The 12,797-nt window shown below is 42.1% G+C and overlaps 2 protein-coding genes and 1 long non-coding RNA gene across 8 annotated transcripts in view; 2 read left to right on the forward strand and 1 right to left on the reverse strand.

Moving 5' to 3' along the window:
• Positions 1 to 9,241, forward strand: ASB11 (ankyrin repeat and SOCS box containing 11). Of its 3 annotated transcripts, none has more exons than XM_082220912.1 (7): positions 16 to 371; positions 3,365 to 3,444; positions 4,624 to 4,731; positions 5,354 to 5,504; positions 6,524 to 6,658; positions 7,901 to 8,092; positions 8,721 to 9,241. In XM_082220912.1, exons 1-7 carry the CDS (start codon positions 194 to 196, stop codon positions 8,843 to 8,845), a joined length of 969 nt encoding a protein of 322 aa, XP_082077038.1. In that variant the 5' UTR covers positions 16 to 193; the 3' UTR covers positions 8,846 to 9,241. The 3 variants fall into 3 exon arrangements, with proteins under 3 accessions (XP_082077040.1, XP_082077038.1, XP_082077039.1); XM_082220913.1 differs by lacking the exon at positions 16 to 371 and adding an exon at positions 1,553 to 1,806; XM_082220914.1 differs by lacking the exon at positions 6,524 to 6,658 and having other exon boundaries at positions 1 to 371.
• Positions 8,071 to 12,192, reverse strand: LOC309531446. Of its 2 annotated transcripts, XR_014219317.1 has the most exons (5): positions 12,055 to 12,158; positions 11,636 to 11,751; positions 9,448 to 9,498; positions 8,811 to 9,339; positions 8,071 to 8,202 (listed from the first exon to the last, which is right to left on the reverse strand). It is a non-coding gene; the product is annotated as an uncharacterized lncRNA (long non-coding RNA). The 2 variants fall into 2 exon arrangements; XR_014219316.1 differs by lacking the exon at positions 11,636 to 11,751 and having other exon boundaries at positions 8,811 to 8,864; positions 9,382 to 9,498; positions 12,055 to 12,192.
• Positions 11,811 to 12,797, forward strand: part of ASB9 (ankyrin repeat and SOCS box containing 9) — a 21,145-nt gene continuing 20,158 nt past the window's right edge. The window contains exon 1 of one of the 3 annotated variants that reach the window (XM_082220922.1): positions 11,811 to 11,834. The gene's annotated coding sequence lies outside the window, so the exon portion shown is untranslated. Of the gene's footprint in view, positions 11,835 to 11,911; positions 12,003 to 12,085; positions 12,239 to 12,797 lie in introns of those variants that run through there. The other 2 variants (XM_082220920.1, XM_082220918.1) reach the window with 2 other exon arrangements.

Consider the following 12,797-nt stretch of genomic DNA (forward strand, 5'->3'; position numbering starts at 1 on the left):
AAAGCATTAAGCTTTTTTTTAATCCTAAGCATTGTTATTTAATATCAATAGCTTGCTTGGGACAAAAACAGGGTGTATTTTTGGTAACAGAGGAACATCAGCGGCCGGAGAGTTTAAAATAGATGTCATATGATACCAATAATAGTGAATGTAACTTAGGAGACCTGTGAAGTTATACAAAGGGCAAAACAAAATGGAAGGCAGTACGATACTCTATGCTTTCAATAACATTTATTTTGCAATCTTTGCTTTGTTTTGTTTCAAGCTCTTAATCAAAATCTCTTTGGCTTTACTGACCCATTTCTATATTGTGAAAGGGAACAGGAAAGAGGCTGCAAGGATAGCACAAGAGATCTATGGAATAGCCCCAGGTAAAATTGTAGAGATAAATATTTAAAAAACTAACTGATCTAAAAAAATCAAAAAATCACTGAAATTGTCAAAAATTGATACTCATGACTGCATTGTAATCAAGCCGGTTGGAAATATAAATATGTGTATGATTTTGTTAATACAAGCATAAGCTAGAATGAATATGTCTAAGATGAAGAATTAAAGATTGGCAGGGAAAACCAGTGTGCTTCAATATAAGGTAATATTTACTTTTTGTTATAGGAAATAAGGTTTTCTTTTTACTGTTATTATTATTTTAAAAGCCAGAATTCTGCAATGCTGCTATTTAAACTATTTCGGTATTTATTTAATACAGTCTTATTGTGGGTCTGTTGCATCATTATGCGTACAAAAATGTGAAAGATTTAGAATATGCCTTTTCTGAAAGAAGACACTTGCTGGGAGAGTAAAATGCCTGCTTGAACAGCAGTTGCACGTGGCTTGGCTCGCTTTTATTGGAGGGATGAAACTGGATTGTTCCTGCTTTCTCTGCCAAGCAGGGCAGCAAGTTTACAACTTTACTATATGTGAATGAATCATAAAATGTGAAGCTTGGGTCTTTGGCCAGATGTGTTGACTTAATGTCCTTCTGGGTTCATCCCAGTCCTGGCTACTTATGATTCATCCATGGCAATAAAATGATGGAGAATGCAGGGATAGGGGGTTTTAACATCATTTAAACTGACATTACCAAAAATCTTCCATTATCGCCGGCTTATTTCCTAGGCATTCTCATAGCCTTGCAAATACAAAGTTGTGCACGCTACAAATTTTAATCTGCAATGTCAAACATGAACAGGGGAGAAAAACTGCTTTTAAATACACAATTGCAACAATGTGGTTTTTCAAACATCAGTCATGGAGACAAAATGATCTGTAAATGATGCAGTTATAATATTTATTAGGTATAATTTATTTGTGTCTAGGCTACATAAGTATCAATGAGCTGTCCCGTCGGAGTCAGTAAATCTGTCAGAAGCAGTAATGGTTATGAATTATATTATTAATCTCTCTACATTTTATGGTCTGCAGTTCCCACTTATCTCTGCAATTATATAAGGTAGCATATGTTTATTTTCAAACACATCAGTTTCCCTCACTGAAGGCTTAAAAAAATAAAATAAAAACAATTCAGACGAAAAGGTATTGGTTATCTACGCTCTTTTTCTCTGCCACGTTGCCTTTTGCCAGTCTGTCAAATTGAGTATCGTTTTTCAAAACACCACCTGACCACCAGCTCTGACCTAGATTACTTACACACCGTTACCGCTAAGCTTTAAAGTAATGCTGTCGAGCGCTGCTGCATTTACTCTCAGAGCTTCATGAAAAATACCGTTTCCGGGATGCCTTCAGTACCTGGAGCCTTAAGAGGTGTACCTTATGGGAATTACATTTGTCATATGTTTCAAGGAGGTATGTTCTAGATTGCTTAGAAAACTACAGCTCTCTTTGTGCAAATACATTAGGCAGCTGCATGTAGAAAGCTTGTACTTAAAAGACGGACACGTACAGATATTTATAGCCTGGGCCTGTTCTTGTTTTCATGGTTATATTTAACCCTCACATTTCATGCAATTTTGTACGTTAATGCATCACAGGTAAGGCAATATTTGCTCCTTTGAGCTTCATGGCTTAAGAGTATAATGAGAGCCAAACCCCAGTTACGGAAAATGGAAGGTGATATCAATTAATCACAGAACTGGCACGGTTCTGCTTAATGTAACTGGAGCCCCTGCTCCAACTGCTATATATCACAATAAGAATTACATGGATTTACTGAGTGCACCTATTCATTCAGAAGTAAGTCACACTGTACTCAGTGGGATTTGACTGCTAGATGTGCATGTAGGGCCACCTTTAGCATATGCATCGCCGGGGTGCAAAGATCTGCCCAGAGCCCCCTTTTTTAGGGGGGTGAACTCAAAGTTGTTGACTTGGGGGGGGGGTTGCTCACCTGTAACAACGGTGCAGCAGAAAAAAACTGCTTTTGTTTGATGCTATGGAGTAACAGAGCAATGGAGGAGGGGTGGGGACTTACACTCCATTGCTTTTCACTGCCACCGATAGAGAGGTAAACATTTGGCGCCCCTTGCACCCCCGGGTAAAGACAGCCCTGTATGCATGCACGAGATCACAACAGAAGTATGGTTGTTCTCTCTCTCTCTCTCTCTCTCCTTTCTTATTGACTCCAAATGGGCCGTGAAGGAACAGAAGTCTGGTCACCAGTTTCTGATTGATGAGTCTTGCAAAGTGTTTCAAATGGCTCTCTACTGGGGTCTTGCAATAGGTTTTGCGAGACATGACAATTGGCTGATGGTCAGGTTGTGCAGAGTGCTTTGAAAAGTGCTTTTTGTGCAGCCCACATGGCTTGATTTCATTATGTTGTCAGCCAATCGACAGGCGGGTGGCCCCACCTACTGTTTAAATTTGGCCTGCGGGAGGTGGGGGAGATAACGACCTAATGCTCGGTTCAGACACTGTTCCCTGCTCCATGTTAAAGCAAAATAATTTGCATTGGGCCACTGATGATGGTGAGTGGAGGAACACATATATGATGATATCAGAGCATGGTCATCATCATCATCATCATCTTTATCTTCATCATCTATATACTACCTATCCAAGGTTTCTGGGCAGAAAGTGATCCTGCATGTTGTAGCAAAGGAGAGAACTTGAGGATGCCATTTTCCCTCAAGAAATGCCCAAATAACATTCCTCTATAAAAAGGGGCATAATTGTATTTAAAGGTGAAGGGACCCCTGACCATTAGGTCCAGTCATGACCGACTCTGGGGTTGCGGTGCTCATCTCACTTTATTGGCCGAGGGAGCAGCGCATGGAAACGCTGTTTACCTTCTTGCCAGAGCCGTACCTATTTATCTACTTGCACTTTGATGTGCTTTCAAACTGCTAGGTTGGCAGGAGCAGGGATCTCTGTTCTATAGACTTATCTTTCAGTGATCTTATTTTAGGCTCATGGGCAGACAGATCTCCCCTTCACGAAGCCGCCTTTCAAGGGCGCCTCCTCTCATTGAAAACCTTGATAGCACAGGTAAGAAACCCTAATATACCGTACTTCCCTGATTTTACAATGCAATCCTACATGTCTACTGAGCAGCAATGAGACTTGCCCTCAGGTTAAATGTGTATAGGATTGCACCCCAAACATTCTATTCACAACAATGCATACAGACTACACAAATAAATTCAGTGTTGAGTGTGCAAATTCAAAACTGAACTGAGCAGGGCTTGCAAAGATTGCATGAAAGGGAATAAACTGAGGGCCAATTCACACAATGACTGCAGGTTGCCCAGGGTGTTTTCACCAAGATTTAGAAACACCCCCCCCTCCTTTTCCAGATCTGTTTATTGTAGTGGTGAAAGTGTCAATTTTTTGGAACGACACAAGAGAGGGATAAGTTCCAGACTGCAGCTTGAAGTGTTGGCGTAGCAGAAGTCCAAAAGCATGAATTCTTTAGAAGCAGCCGTGTTCAGTGGCGTAGCGTGGGTTGTCAGCACCCGGGGCAAGCAAGTAATTTGCGCCCCCTAACCCATGGATTTGCGCCCCCTAACCCTAACCCCCAGATGTTGCGCCCGGTGCGGCCAGCCCCCCTTCACCCCCCACGCTACGCCACTGGTCGCGTTCATAGTTCTTTTTCTCCCAATGCAGTTTTTCTTCACAAACTTTGCTCATGCTCACACCAGTTCAGCATCCATAAGGAGACAATGGGTGATTTATTAATCAATTTCTTACCATATTCTCTACTTACCTGTCTTCACACTGATTCCCCATAAAATTCTGTTTCCAGGGGAACTAAGCACATCAATTAGTTCATATTGTGGAGAAGGCTCCATTGCTGAGTAATGTTGCTGTGTTAAGAGTTTTTAAAAATTATTTTTAAAATTGCATTTTTATTTCACCTTTCCTTGAAGTAATGCAGAGTGGTATACATGTTCCCACTATTTTATTCTCACAAGAGCCCCATGAAGTAGGTAAGTAGCAGGCCGATATTTTATACCTCTTGCATCCAATCTCTCTTCAGTTAGAGAAATTGGATTGCTTAAACTATGCTTGTTCTGGGAGAACTCTTGCAGATTAAATTTTGCTGAACCACAAATCTAACCACTGGAAAAGGGTGTTTTAATTCAAGCCAATATTAAATCTGTGTAGCTATACATTATTATTATTTTGGAACTGTTTATTATCCATACCTTTTGTTATCAACTGTAGGGGTTCAACGTGAACATTGTTACAATAGACCATGTTACTGCTCTTCACGAGGCTTGCTTGGGTGGCCATGTTGCTTGTGCAAAAGTATTACTAGAACATGGTGCTCGGGTGAGTACTACCATGACTTCCTGGTTAAACTAGGCTTTATTTCAACAGGGTCAAAGCCCCAGTTTGGCACACCCTCCATGTGCATTTGTGTATGCACACAGAGGCTGGGAGCTTCAATGGTTGCCCCTCTGGAGGATTCACCCAGGGCAAAAAACCTTGCTAGCCCCCTGTAGCTATGCCTCTGCTTTCCTGTACAGTGGTACCTCGGGTTACAGATGCTTCAGGTTACAGACTCCGCTAACCCAGAAATAGTACCTCAGGTTAAGAACTTTGCCTCAGGATGAGAACAGAAATCGTACTGTGGTGCCGCGGCGGCAGCAGAAGGCTCCATTGGCTAAAGTGGTGCTTCAGGTTAAGAACAGTTTCAGGTTAAGAACGGACCTCCAGAACGAATTAAGTTCTTAACCTGAGGTACCACTGTATGAGAGATGCTGCTTCAAAATGGGATCTAACAGGGGAACTGTGTGCATTTTGTATTATTGGGAATGTCCAAGAAGATAATCAAAATGGAAGAGTTAAAAGTAGGCACAAATACCATAAAAAGAAATCAATAACAAGAAGTGCTTGACTCTCTAACAGCATCCACCCACACCCTCAGTCTTGTCTTTGTTCTGTGTTGCAGGTGAATGCAGTCACTTTAGATGGGATCACACCTCTGTTTAATGCTTGCCGTTGTGGCAGTGCCCCTACCGTCGATATGCTGCTTGAATTTGGTGCCCGGCCGCAACTGGAGAATCATTTTGCTTCCCCAATTCATGAAGCTGTCAAGAGAGGTAACAGTAGTGGTTTTGGATAATTTTAACTAGATACAAGAATGTCAGATGCTCTGCAGAGCTTGTCGGTCCCAAGTGCGATTCCAATTGACTGCCTAACAAGGTGGGTCCAGCCCATTCCCCCTGCCCTCCCAATTCTGGGCCACTGTTGATGAGCAGAGCAGGTAGAAAGCCATAAACAGTTATCAGAGGCATTAAGCTTCATTGGTGATGCAGGGAGACTCAGGGTCACTAGAGGCTGCCTCACCAACCTCAGTCTTCAACCAGCCCAGGCGTGGATCCTGCCTGTCAGCTTCCTCATCTTCCACCTAAGTCACAGTGTTAACCATTGTAGAACTCAGCAAGGAAGAGGATGGGGACAAAACCTTTCTAAATAAGTAAATAGAAACAAGGTGCGTGTGGAATTTGGGCAGGACATTGGTGGGCAAACAGTGATTGTGTGACAAAGAAATACAATACATAAACAAAGGGAAGGGAAGCAGCTGGAGGAAATTTTGAGTAGAAAAATGGCTGTGGGGGAAGGGTTAAGCAGTCCATCCCACATCATTCTTCAGAGGCAGGATTCAGGTCAATGGGGTTTAGGAGTGTCTAGTTAGAGAGCATTTAGAGGGTTTCTAGGGACGTGGGTGGCGCTGTGAGTTAAACCACAGAGCCTAGGACTTGCCAATCAAAAGGTTGGCGGTTTGAATCCCTGCGACGGGGTGAGCTCCCATTTCTCGGTCCCTGCTCCTGCCAACCTAGCAGTTTGAAAGCACATCAAAGCGCAAGTAGATAAATAGTTACTGCTCCAATGGGAAGGTAAATGGCATTTCTGTGCGCTGCTCTGGTTCGCCAGAAGCGGCTTAGTCATGCTGGCTACATGACAATGAAGCTGTACGCCGGCTCCCTCGGCCAATAAAGCGAGATGAGCGCTGCAACCCCAGAGTCGGCCACAACTGGACCTAATGGCCAGGGGTCCCTTTACCTTTAGGCCACTTGCTGCTCTATAGTTCAACAAGGTTTTCTCTGTGTTTACATAGGCCACAGGGAATGTATGGAAATTCTTTTAGCCAATGGTGTTGATGTGGACCAAGAAAACCCACAGCATGGAACAGTACTGTATGTGGCCTGCGTGAATCAAAGGACAGACTGTGTCAAGAAACTTTTAGAACTAGGTACTCTGGCGTGTGTTGGGTTTTCTTGGATGGGATTGGTGGGCTGCTGCATTCCTCAACATGCCAACACTATTTCAGGAACACACTCCATCATAAGATGGAGCAAGGCTTTCAGAGCAACTGTCCCTGTTCTGTGGAACAGCACCTCTGTTGAGATACGGCAGCCGTCCACTATTTGTAATTTCCAGAAACCATTGAAGACATTTTTGTTTCAACAAGCTTTTCCAGCTGGGTGTAAAGGTGTTTATTTTGTATTGTTTTTAAGTCCATCTTATTTTGTTTTGTTTTTTCTATTAAAACAAACTGTTTTAGTTGTTTTTACTGTATCTTTGTAAATAGTGTTGAAACTCAAAAAATAAAAATAAAAAATACTCCAAATGGTTGACAGGGAGATATAAATGCAAGTCTGGAACATTCTGTGCGGACCTTGGCTAGTTCCTGAGCTTCCATTTCCTAGAAGCAAGCAGAACATGTAGCCCAGCCAAGTCTCTAATACAGATGCTGAGAGAAGTTTGTTGTCGTGCTACATCTCTGAGCCTAGAGAGACTGCAAGGAATCAACAGCCCTGGTGCCTGGGAGGGACAGGCATCACTGGGATGCTCCCTCATCTCCCTAAATAATATTTATACTCCAAGCCTTGAGAATTGTCCTTGCCTGAAGGAAAAGGAGGACTGGTGTCAGCATACCCCACTTTTTGAGGCTGGAGCTAGTATTGGTTCCAAGGGCTAAGATTTTTATGATTATTATGATGATGATTATTAAAGTCATTTTGCAAGTAATTTTCCTTAACTTAATGCATTTTGGTATGTTATTTCCATTAATAAATGCATTTTGGTATGTTATTTCTATTAATATATGCATTTCTATGCACATTTTACCCTAGTAAATGCATTTTGTGCACATTACTTTTCTGGAGAACTGCACAGCAAAATTCCAAGAAGTCTGAATTTCAAAGGATAGTTGCGTTTCAGTTCACATATTGTTTCAGAAAGTGAGTTAAGTAAGTTTGCCTTGGAATGCAGACTCCATCCCTACTTCTCTTATCTGTTCCTCAGTTCCCTGGGAGGTGGGGTGGGGAACAAACCTAGCTGCTGACATAGAAATAGTTTTTAGAGAAGTAATTTATTCCAGCGTTAAGAAAAAGTATTAAAGGAGGAAATAAAATTTCACATTGCTGTCTTCTTGTCTTCTTTCCATGTAATGCTAACTGGTTTGTTTTCCTTTCCATACATTCTCTCCAAGGAGCTAGTGTCAACCTGGGTAAGGGACTGGACACACCACTTCATGCAGCCGCTAGAAAATCCAGTGCAGAAATTGTCAACTTGTTAACAGACTATGGGGCCAGCTTGAAATGTAGAAATTCTGAATTAAAATGTGCTCTTGATCTTGCTGCCCCTAATAGCTCTGTTGAACGGGCACTGTTGCTCCGGGAAGGTAATGGCCTAGACATTTGTCACTGTCATGCTTCTTGCAAATTGTCAGGTCTTATTGTTGTCCACAGAGGTTCTTAGGGGTTAACTGGTTACAGGGATGTCCTTGAATGACTTTAAGAGAATTTGAGCCAATTAGATCATGGTTATACAAATGAAATATATGGAGATGGGGAAAGGAAGTGATCTGCTTTGCCTGTGCATAAAAATCTGGGAATTCCTATGCCTGTAATATTTCAGAACTTTGGGGGCTTTCATTAAATTGTAAAGCAAATATGGAAATGGGAAACCACCAGACAAGAGTGTAGCATTTATCTCTATATACAGAATAGTGAAAATTTTATTAAATTACTTTGGTCTAACTAAAGCCCAGGTTCTGTATCATTGTGCTTCAAAAATTATTTAGTGAGCTAAATATAGTGTAATCTAGGTTCCCAACTATTCCCATGGAAGCTAAAATCTAAATTTGAATTGATGATGCTTTTTCTATCTAGCTTTTTACCTGGATTTGCCTACCCTTGAGTCACAGTCTCCTTATAGACTAGATTTCGGCCCACTGATATATGCTGTACTTATCTCTGAGTTGACATTATTGAATTCATACTACTGTTCTTTTTTCTCTCTTCCACCAGGCCCTCCTAGGCTTGCCCAACTGTGCCGATTGTGTATCCGAAAATGCTTGGGCCGATCATGCCTTTATTTAGTCCACAAACTACACTTACCTGAACGACTTGAAGATTTTCTTTTGTTCCGATAACCTTATAGTTCTTTGTAGGCTAATAGAATCAACAAAAAAGATTGTTTACTCTTAATATAATAAAAACCAGGGTGAAAATTAACAAAGGCACATGGGGCTTAAAACCATAATATAGCAATCTTGAAAAGAGCATCTGTGCATTATTTTCTGTGCAAAGCTTGTTCTGGAGGTTGAAAGTTTGCTTTTCAAATGTTTAGCCCAAAATGAAGCAGTTTCTATGTAATCACAGCAAAATGGGCTCTAGGGTTCTTCCCATACCTTCCCCATGGTTTATTGTACCTCTTTGTATTAGAGCACTACATCTGCAGCATATCCATAGTCTTACATTTTAACTGGTGTAGATGTTCAGTAAGTCCATTAAATGTTTCTCATTTTAATTAAACACACCTAAACTTATCTGCAAGTTACTTTGTTCTTTGATAAGCAGAGCGTATAATTCAATTGCCACATCCTTTTTTAAGGCCATTAAAATTCAGAGCAGGTTTAGCCAACGCCTAGAAGATGAAAATACACCTGGTATAACAACAAGGTCATACTTTCTCATCTACTCTAAAAGAGGAGGAAGAGGATCCATTAATGTTGGCGTTATCACAGGCACATACCTTATGAAGCAGAACAAATGGATTCACGGGAAATGGTTGATTGCTTAGTTTCTGAAAAGATAAATGACACTGAATCAGTAACATCTAGTCCATTATAGAAAACAGTTATCTTTCTGCCTGTGAAAATTACCTGTAATTTTTGCCATTAAAAGCTAACTCTACTTACCGTATTTTTCGCCCCATAGGACGCACCGGCCCAAAGGACGCACCTAGTTTTTTTTGGGGGGAAATAAAGGGGGGAAAATTTATTTCTCCCCCAGGCACGGGGCTGGGGTGGGGGAAACCCGAGATGCAGGCTGCTATCCACAAGCCTAGGGAGCCCGACGGGAACTCCCGCGGGCTCCCAAGGCTTGCTGAGAGCTTCCTGAAGCCTGAAGAGTGAGAGGGGTCGGTGCGCACCGACCCCCCTCGCTCTCCAGGCTTCAGCGAAAGCCTGCATTTGCCCCATAGGACGCACACACATTTCCCCTTCATTTTTGGAGGGGAAAAAGTGCGTCCTATAGGGCAAAAAATACAGTAAATGCACACAGGAGGGCTCTCTGAGACCAGGTGAACGTTTTGAATCTTGGTGGATCTATTTCAGAAACGGTTTTGCTAGGGTTGACATACTCCAAAAAGTAGAAACCAGGACCCCTAAGTTGAGCTTTTTTAAGACAAACCGCTAAGTTTGAGGGTTGTGGTGGTTTTTTTTGTTTTTTGTTTACAAAAACACAAATAAAAACGTGATTTTTCAATTAACTTGCTTAAGATCCAGGACAAAGCGCCACCTTCTGGCAATTCCCCCTGGATGTCAATTCCGTCTTTGAAATCCCAGACATATGGCAGCCCTAGTTTTGCTCTCCCTTCCACAAAACCAGTTCGTTTTGTCACGTATTAAACTTTTTGCCAATTCACATTCACTATTCCCTGTGATACCTGAGTGCCAAACAATCTCACTATTATTTAGGCAGAGTGCACAATAATGCAGGTTTACTGCTGCATTGCTCAGAGCCAGGTATGTGACAAGGTGACTTATCTGAGACATAAGAAAATGCCAATGACCCATCTAGTCTAGCATCCTGTTCTCACAGGGGACAAACAGATGCCTGTGGGAAATATGCAAGTGTCCTGGAGCAGCAGGTTCCGTTCCATTTCCCCAGCCACTCTGGGCGGCTTCCAATCGAATATTAAAAACAATACAGCACTAGACATTAAAAACCTCCCTAAACAGGGCCGCCTTCAGTTGTCTTTTAAAAGCAAAATAGTTGTTTATTGCCTTGACATCTGCTGGGAGGGCGTTTCGCAGGGCAGGCGCCACTACCAAGAAGGCCCTCTGCCTGGTTCCCTGTAACCTCACCTCTCGCAGTGAGGGAACCGCCAGAAGGCCCTCGGCGCTGGACCTCGGTGTCAAAACAATACGCAGGATGCTGTAGGGGGAAATTGAAGTAAGTGCTGTGCTTGCAAGCACCCTATGGGTATCTGGTGGGCCACTGTGAGAATAGGATGCTGGACAAGACGGGCCTTGGGTCTGATTCAGCAGAGCATCTCTCATGTTCTTAGAGCCAGAAATGGCAAGAAATCTTCAGAGAAGACAGAGAGTCCTAATAGCCAGGGCTGAGTTTCTGAATGTTTCCAGTGGAAGGCCTTGAGCCTGGAAGACATGAAGTAGTAATAGAAGAAGAAAATGCTTCTAAATATGTGTATAGCAGCTTTCCAATATTATCTCTCCTATCCCCAAACATTTGTCAGTAAGCTGGATATGTGTCCATTTACTAAGCGGTAGCACAGTGTGCATGTTTAGTAAGCCTGTGCTATCCTGCCAGGTTGTAAAAACATTTTTACCCTACATCAAGTTCAGCAGAGTAACAAAGGGGTCATCTGTAACGTCCTATAAAATGCCTGACACATACCACTGAACAGCACCGTGTCACTTTTAAAACAAACAAACAAACCTTGTCTTTTATAGAATAACCTTTTTTATTTTAAAAAAAAACAGTATTTATATTTTCTATAACTTAAATTATTCAGACTAGCACACATAAAAAATGGTCACTGAACTACACCAAACTAGTCTAAAGGTTTTCTTATTAAGCAACAGTCAATATCTCTCTGTCTAAAGATTTCAAAAGGGTTAGGTGTGTTCCACTGTTTGACATTTCTGAAACCATTTCTAAATGTTTTGACAGCTTTATTTATAGAGCTACAGTACCTGTATCTTACACACTTATTGGAAGGAACCGAGAGTTGGGAGCTGGTATGCATACAGATGACTAGAAGAGTTTGGAAACAGGGCACTGTTGTACCAGAAATGTGTATCGGCTGGTGCTGCAAAAAGCATAAATGAATTCATGAGTCTTAACGAGGCTTTGGACATCAAAACTGAGGTTCTTAGGCAAAAGGAAGCAAAGGTATGAGAGGCATCTGAAAGCCCAGCTCCTTCCAACAGCCTGTGTCTCTGCCAGCTCTACTCCTTTGTCTCAGAAACTGGGAGGGAGGGAAGACTTGCAGGATCATGTGGTTGCTAAGTTAAAGGCCTTGCTTCTCCTGGCCCCACCCCAGCCAGCCATGCCCAGCAGGTAGGTCCCTTCAGAGAAGACCTATATCTCAAGAAATCCCCTGGGATCTTACCTATTCATACTAGATCCCTGATGCACGTCTTTTCAGCATGCTAGCAGCAAGGAGACTGGGAAGAGCAACAAAAGGAAACACGAAGAATATTGCTCCCAAGTGCCTGGCGTGATCTCCTTCCTGCCTTCTTTCCCTGCCTCCTTGGAGCGGGAAAGGAAGTGTCTGGGGGACCAAGTGTGAGGAGGTAAGATCCCATGAGCTTTCTTAAAATCTAAAGCCTTTATCTTCCCCTTTCAGTGGTGAGCCACCATCCCACCACAGGCTTGAGACCACCTATTCCATTAGTCTGTTATCTTGTCATGACCTTGCTTTTTCAAAAGTGGGGTTTCTGCCCGTGTTACTTTATTATGTAATATCAACCTGAAAGGAAGTCGTCCCCCCCCGGACTATAACTAATTTATTAATTGGTTTATGATCCATAGTAAAGGCCGTTTGGTCAAGAACTGAATTTCAGGTTGAAGCCGTTTCCTGGCACCCTTTCTACGAATGAGTAAGCACCTTTTGCTGAGCTTAGTCCAAAATGCTGGGACGTGTTTACACTTGGGTGCTCTTAATTTTTATTTAGGGGGTGCCATCACCTTGACACTGGGTGGCATCCCTCACTAAATCCCATTTGAGTTCCTATGTGTATATTTATTTACAAATGGTGCTTTAAATGGTTTATGTTAAAACAACGGCGTTTGGTGAAACTTCCTAAAAACAAGATTGAAACAAAATGATACGGCTCAAATAAAATGGAGTGG

This window comes from Podarcis vaucheri (genome assembly GCF_965113315.1).
Source record: "Podarcis vaucheri genome assembly, chromosome: 4".
Taxonomy (NCBI): Eukaryota; Metazoa; Chordata; class Lepidosauria; order Squamata; family Lacertidae; genus Podarcis; species Podarcis vaucheri.

Bases quoted from the DNA above. Each gene is read 5' to 3' on its own strand.
- ASB11 (XM_082220912.1), top strand. From the start codon at position 194: ATGGAAGGCAGTACGATACTCTATGCTTTCAATAACATTTATTTTGCA. The intron at 5,505-6,523 runs GTAACAGTAGTG...GTGTTTACATAG, and splicing joins TCATGAAGCTGTCAAGAGAG to GCCACAGGGAATGTATGGAA. The intron at 6,659-7,900 runs GTACTCTGGCGT...ATTCTCTCCAAG, and splicing joins CAAGAAACTTTTAGAACTAG to GAGCTAGTGTCAACCTGGGT.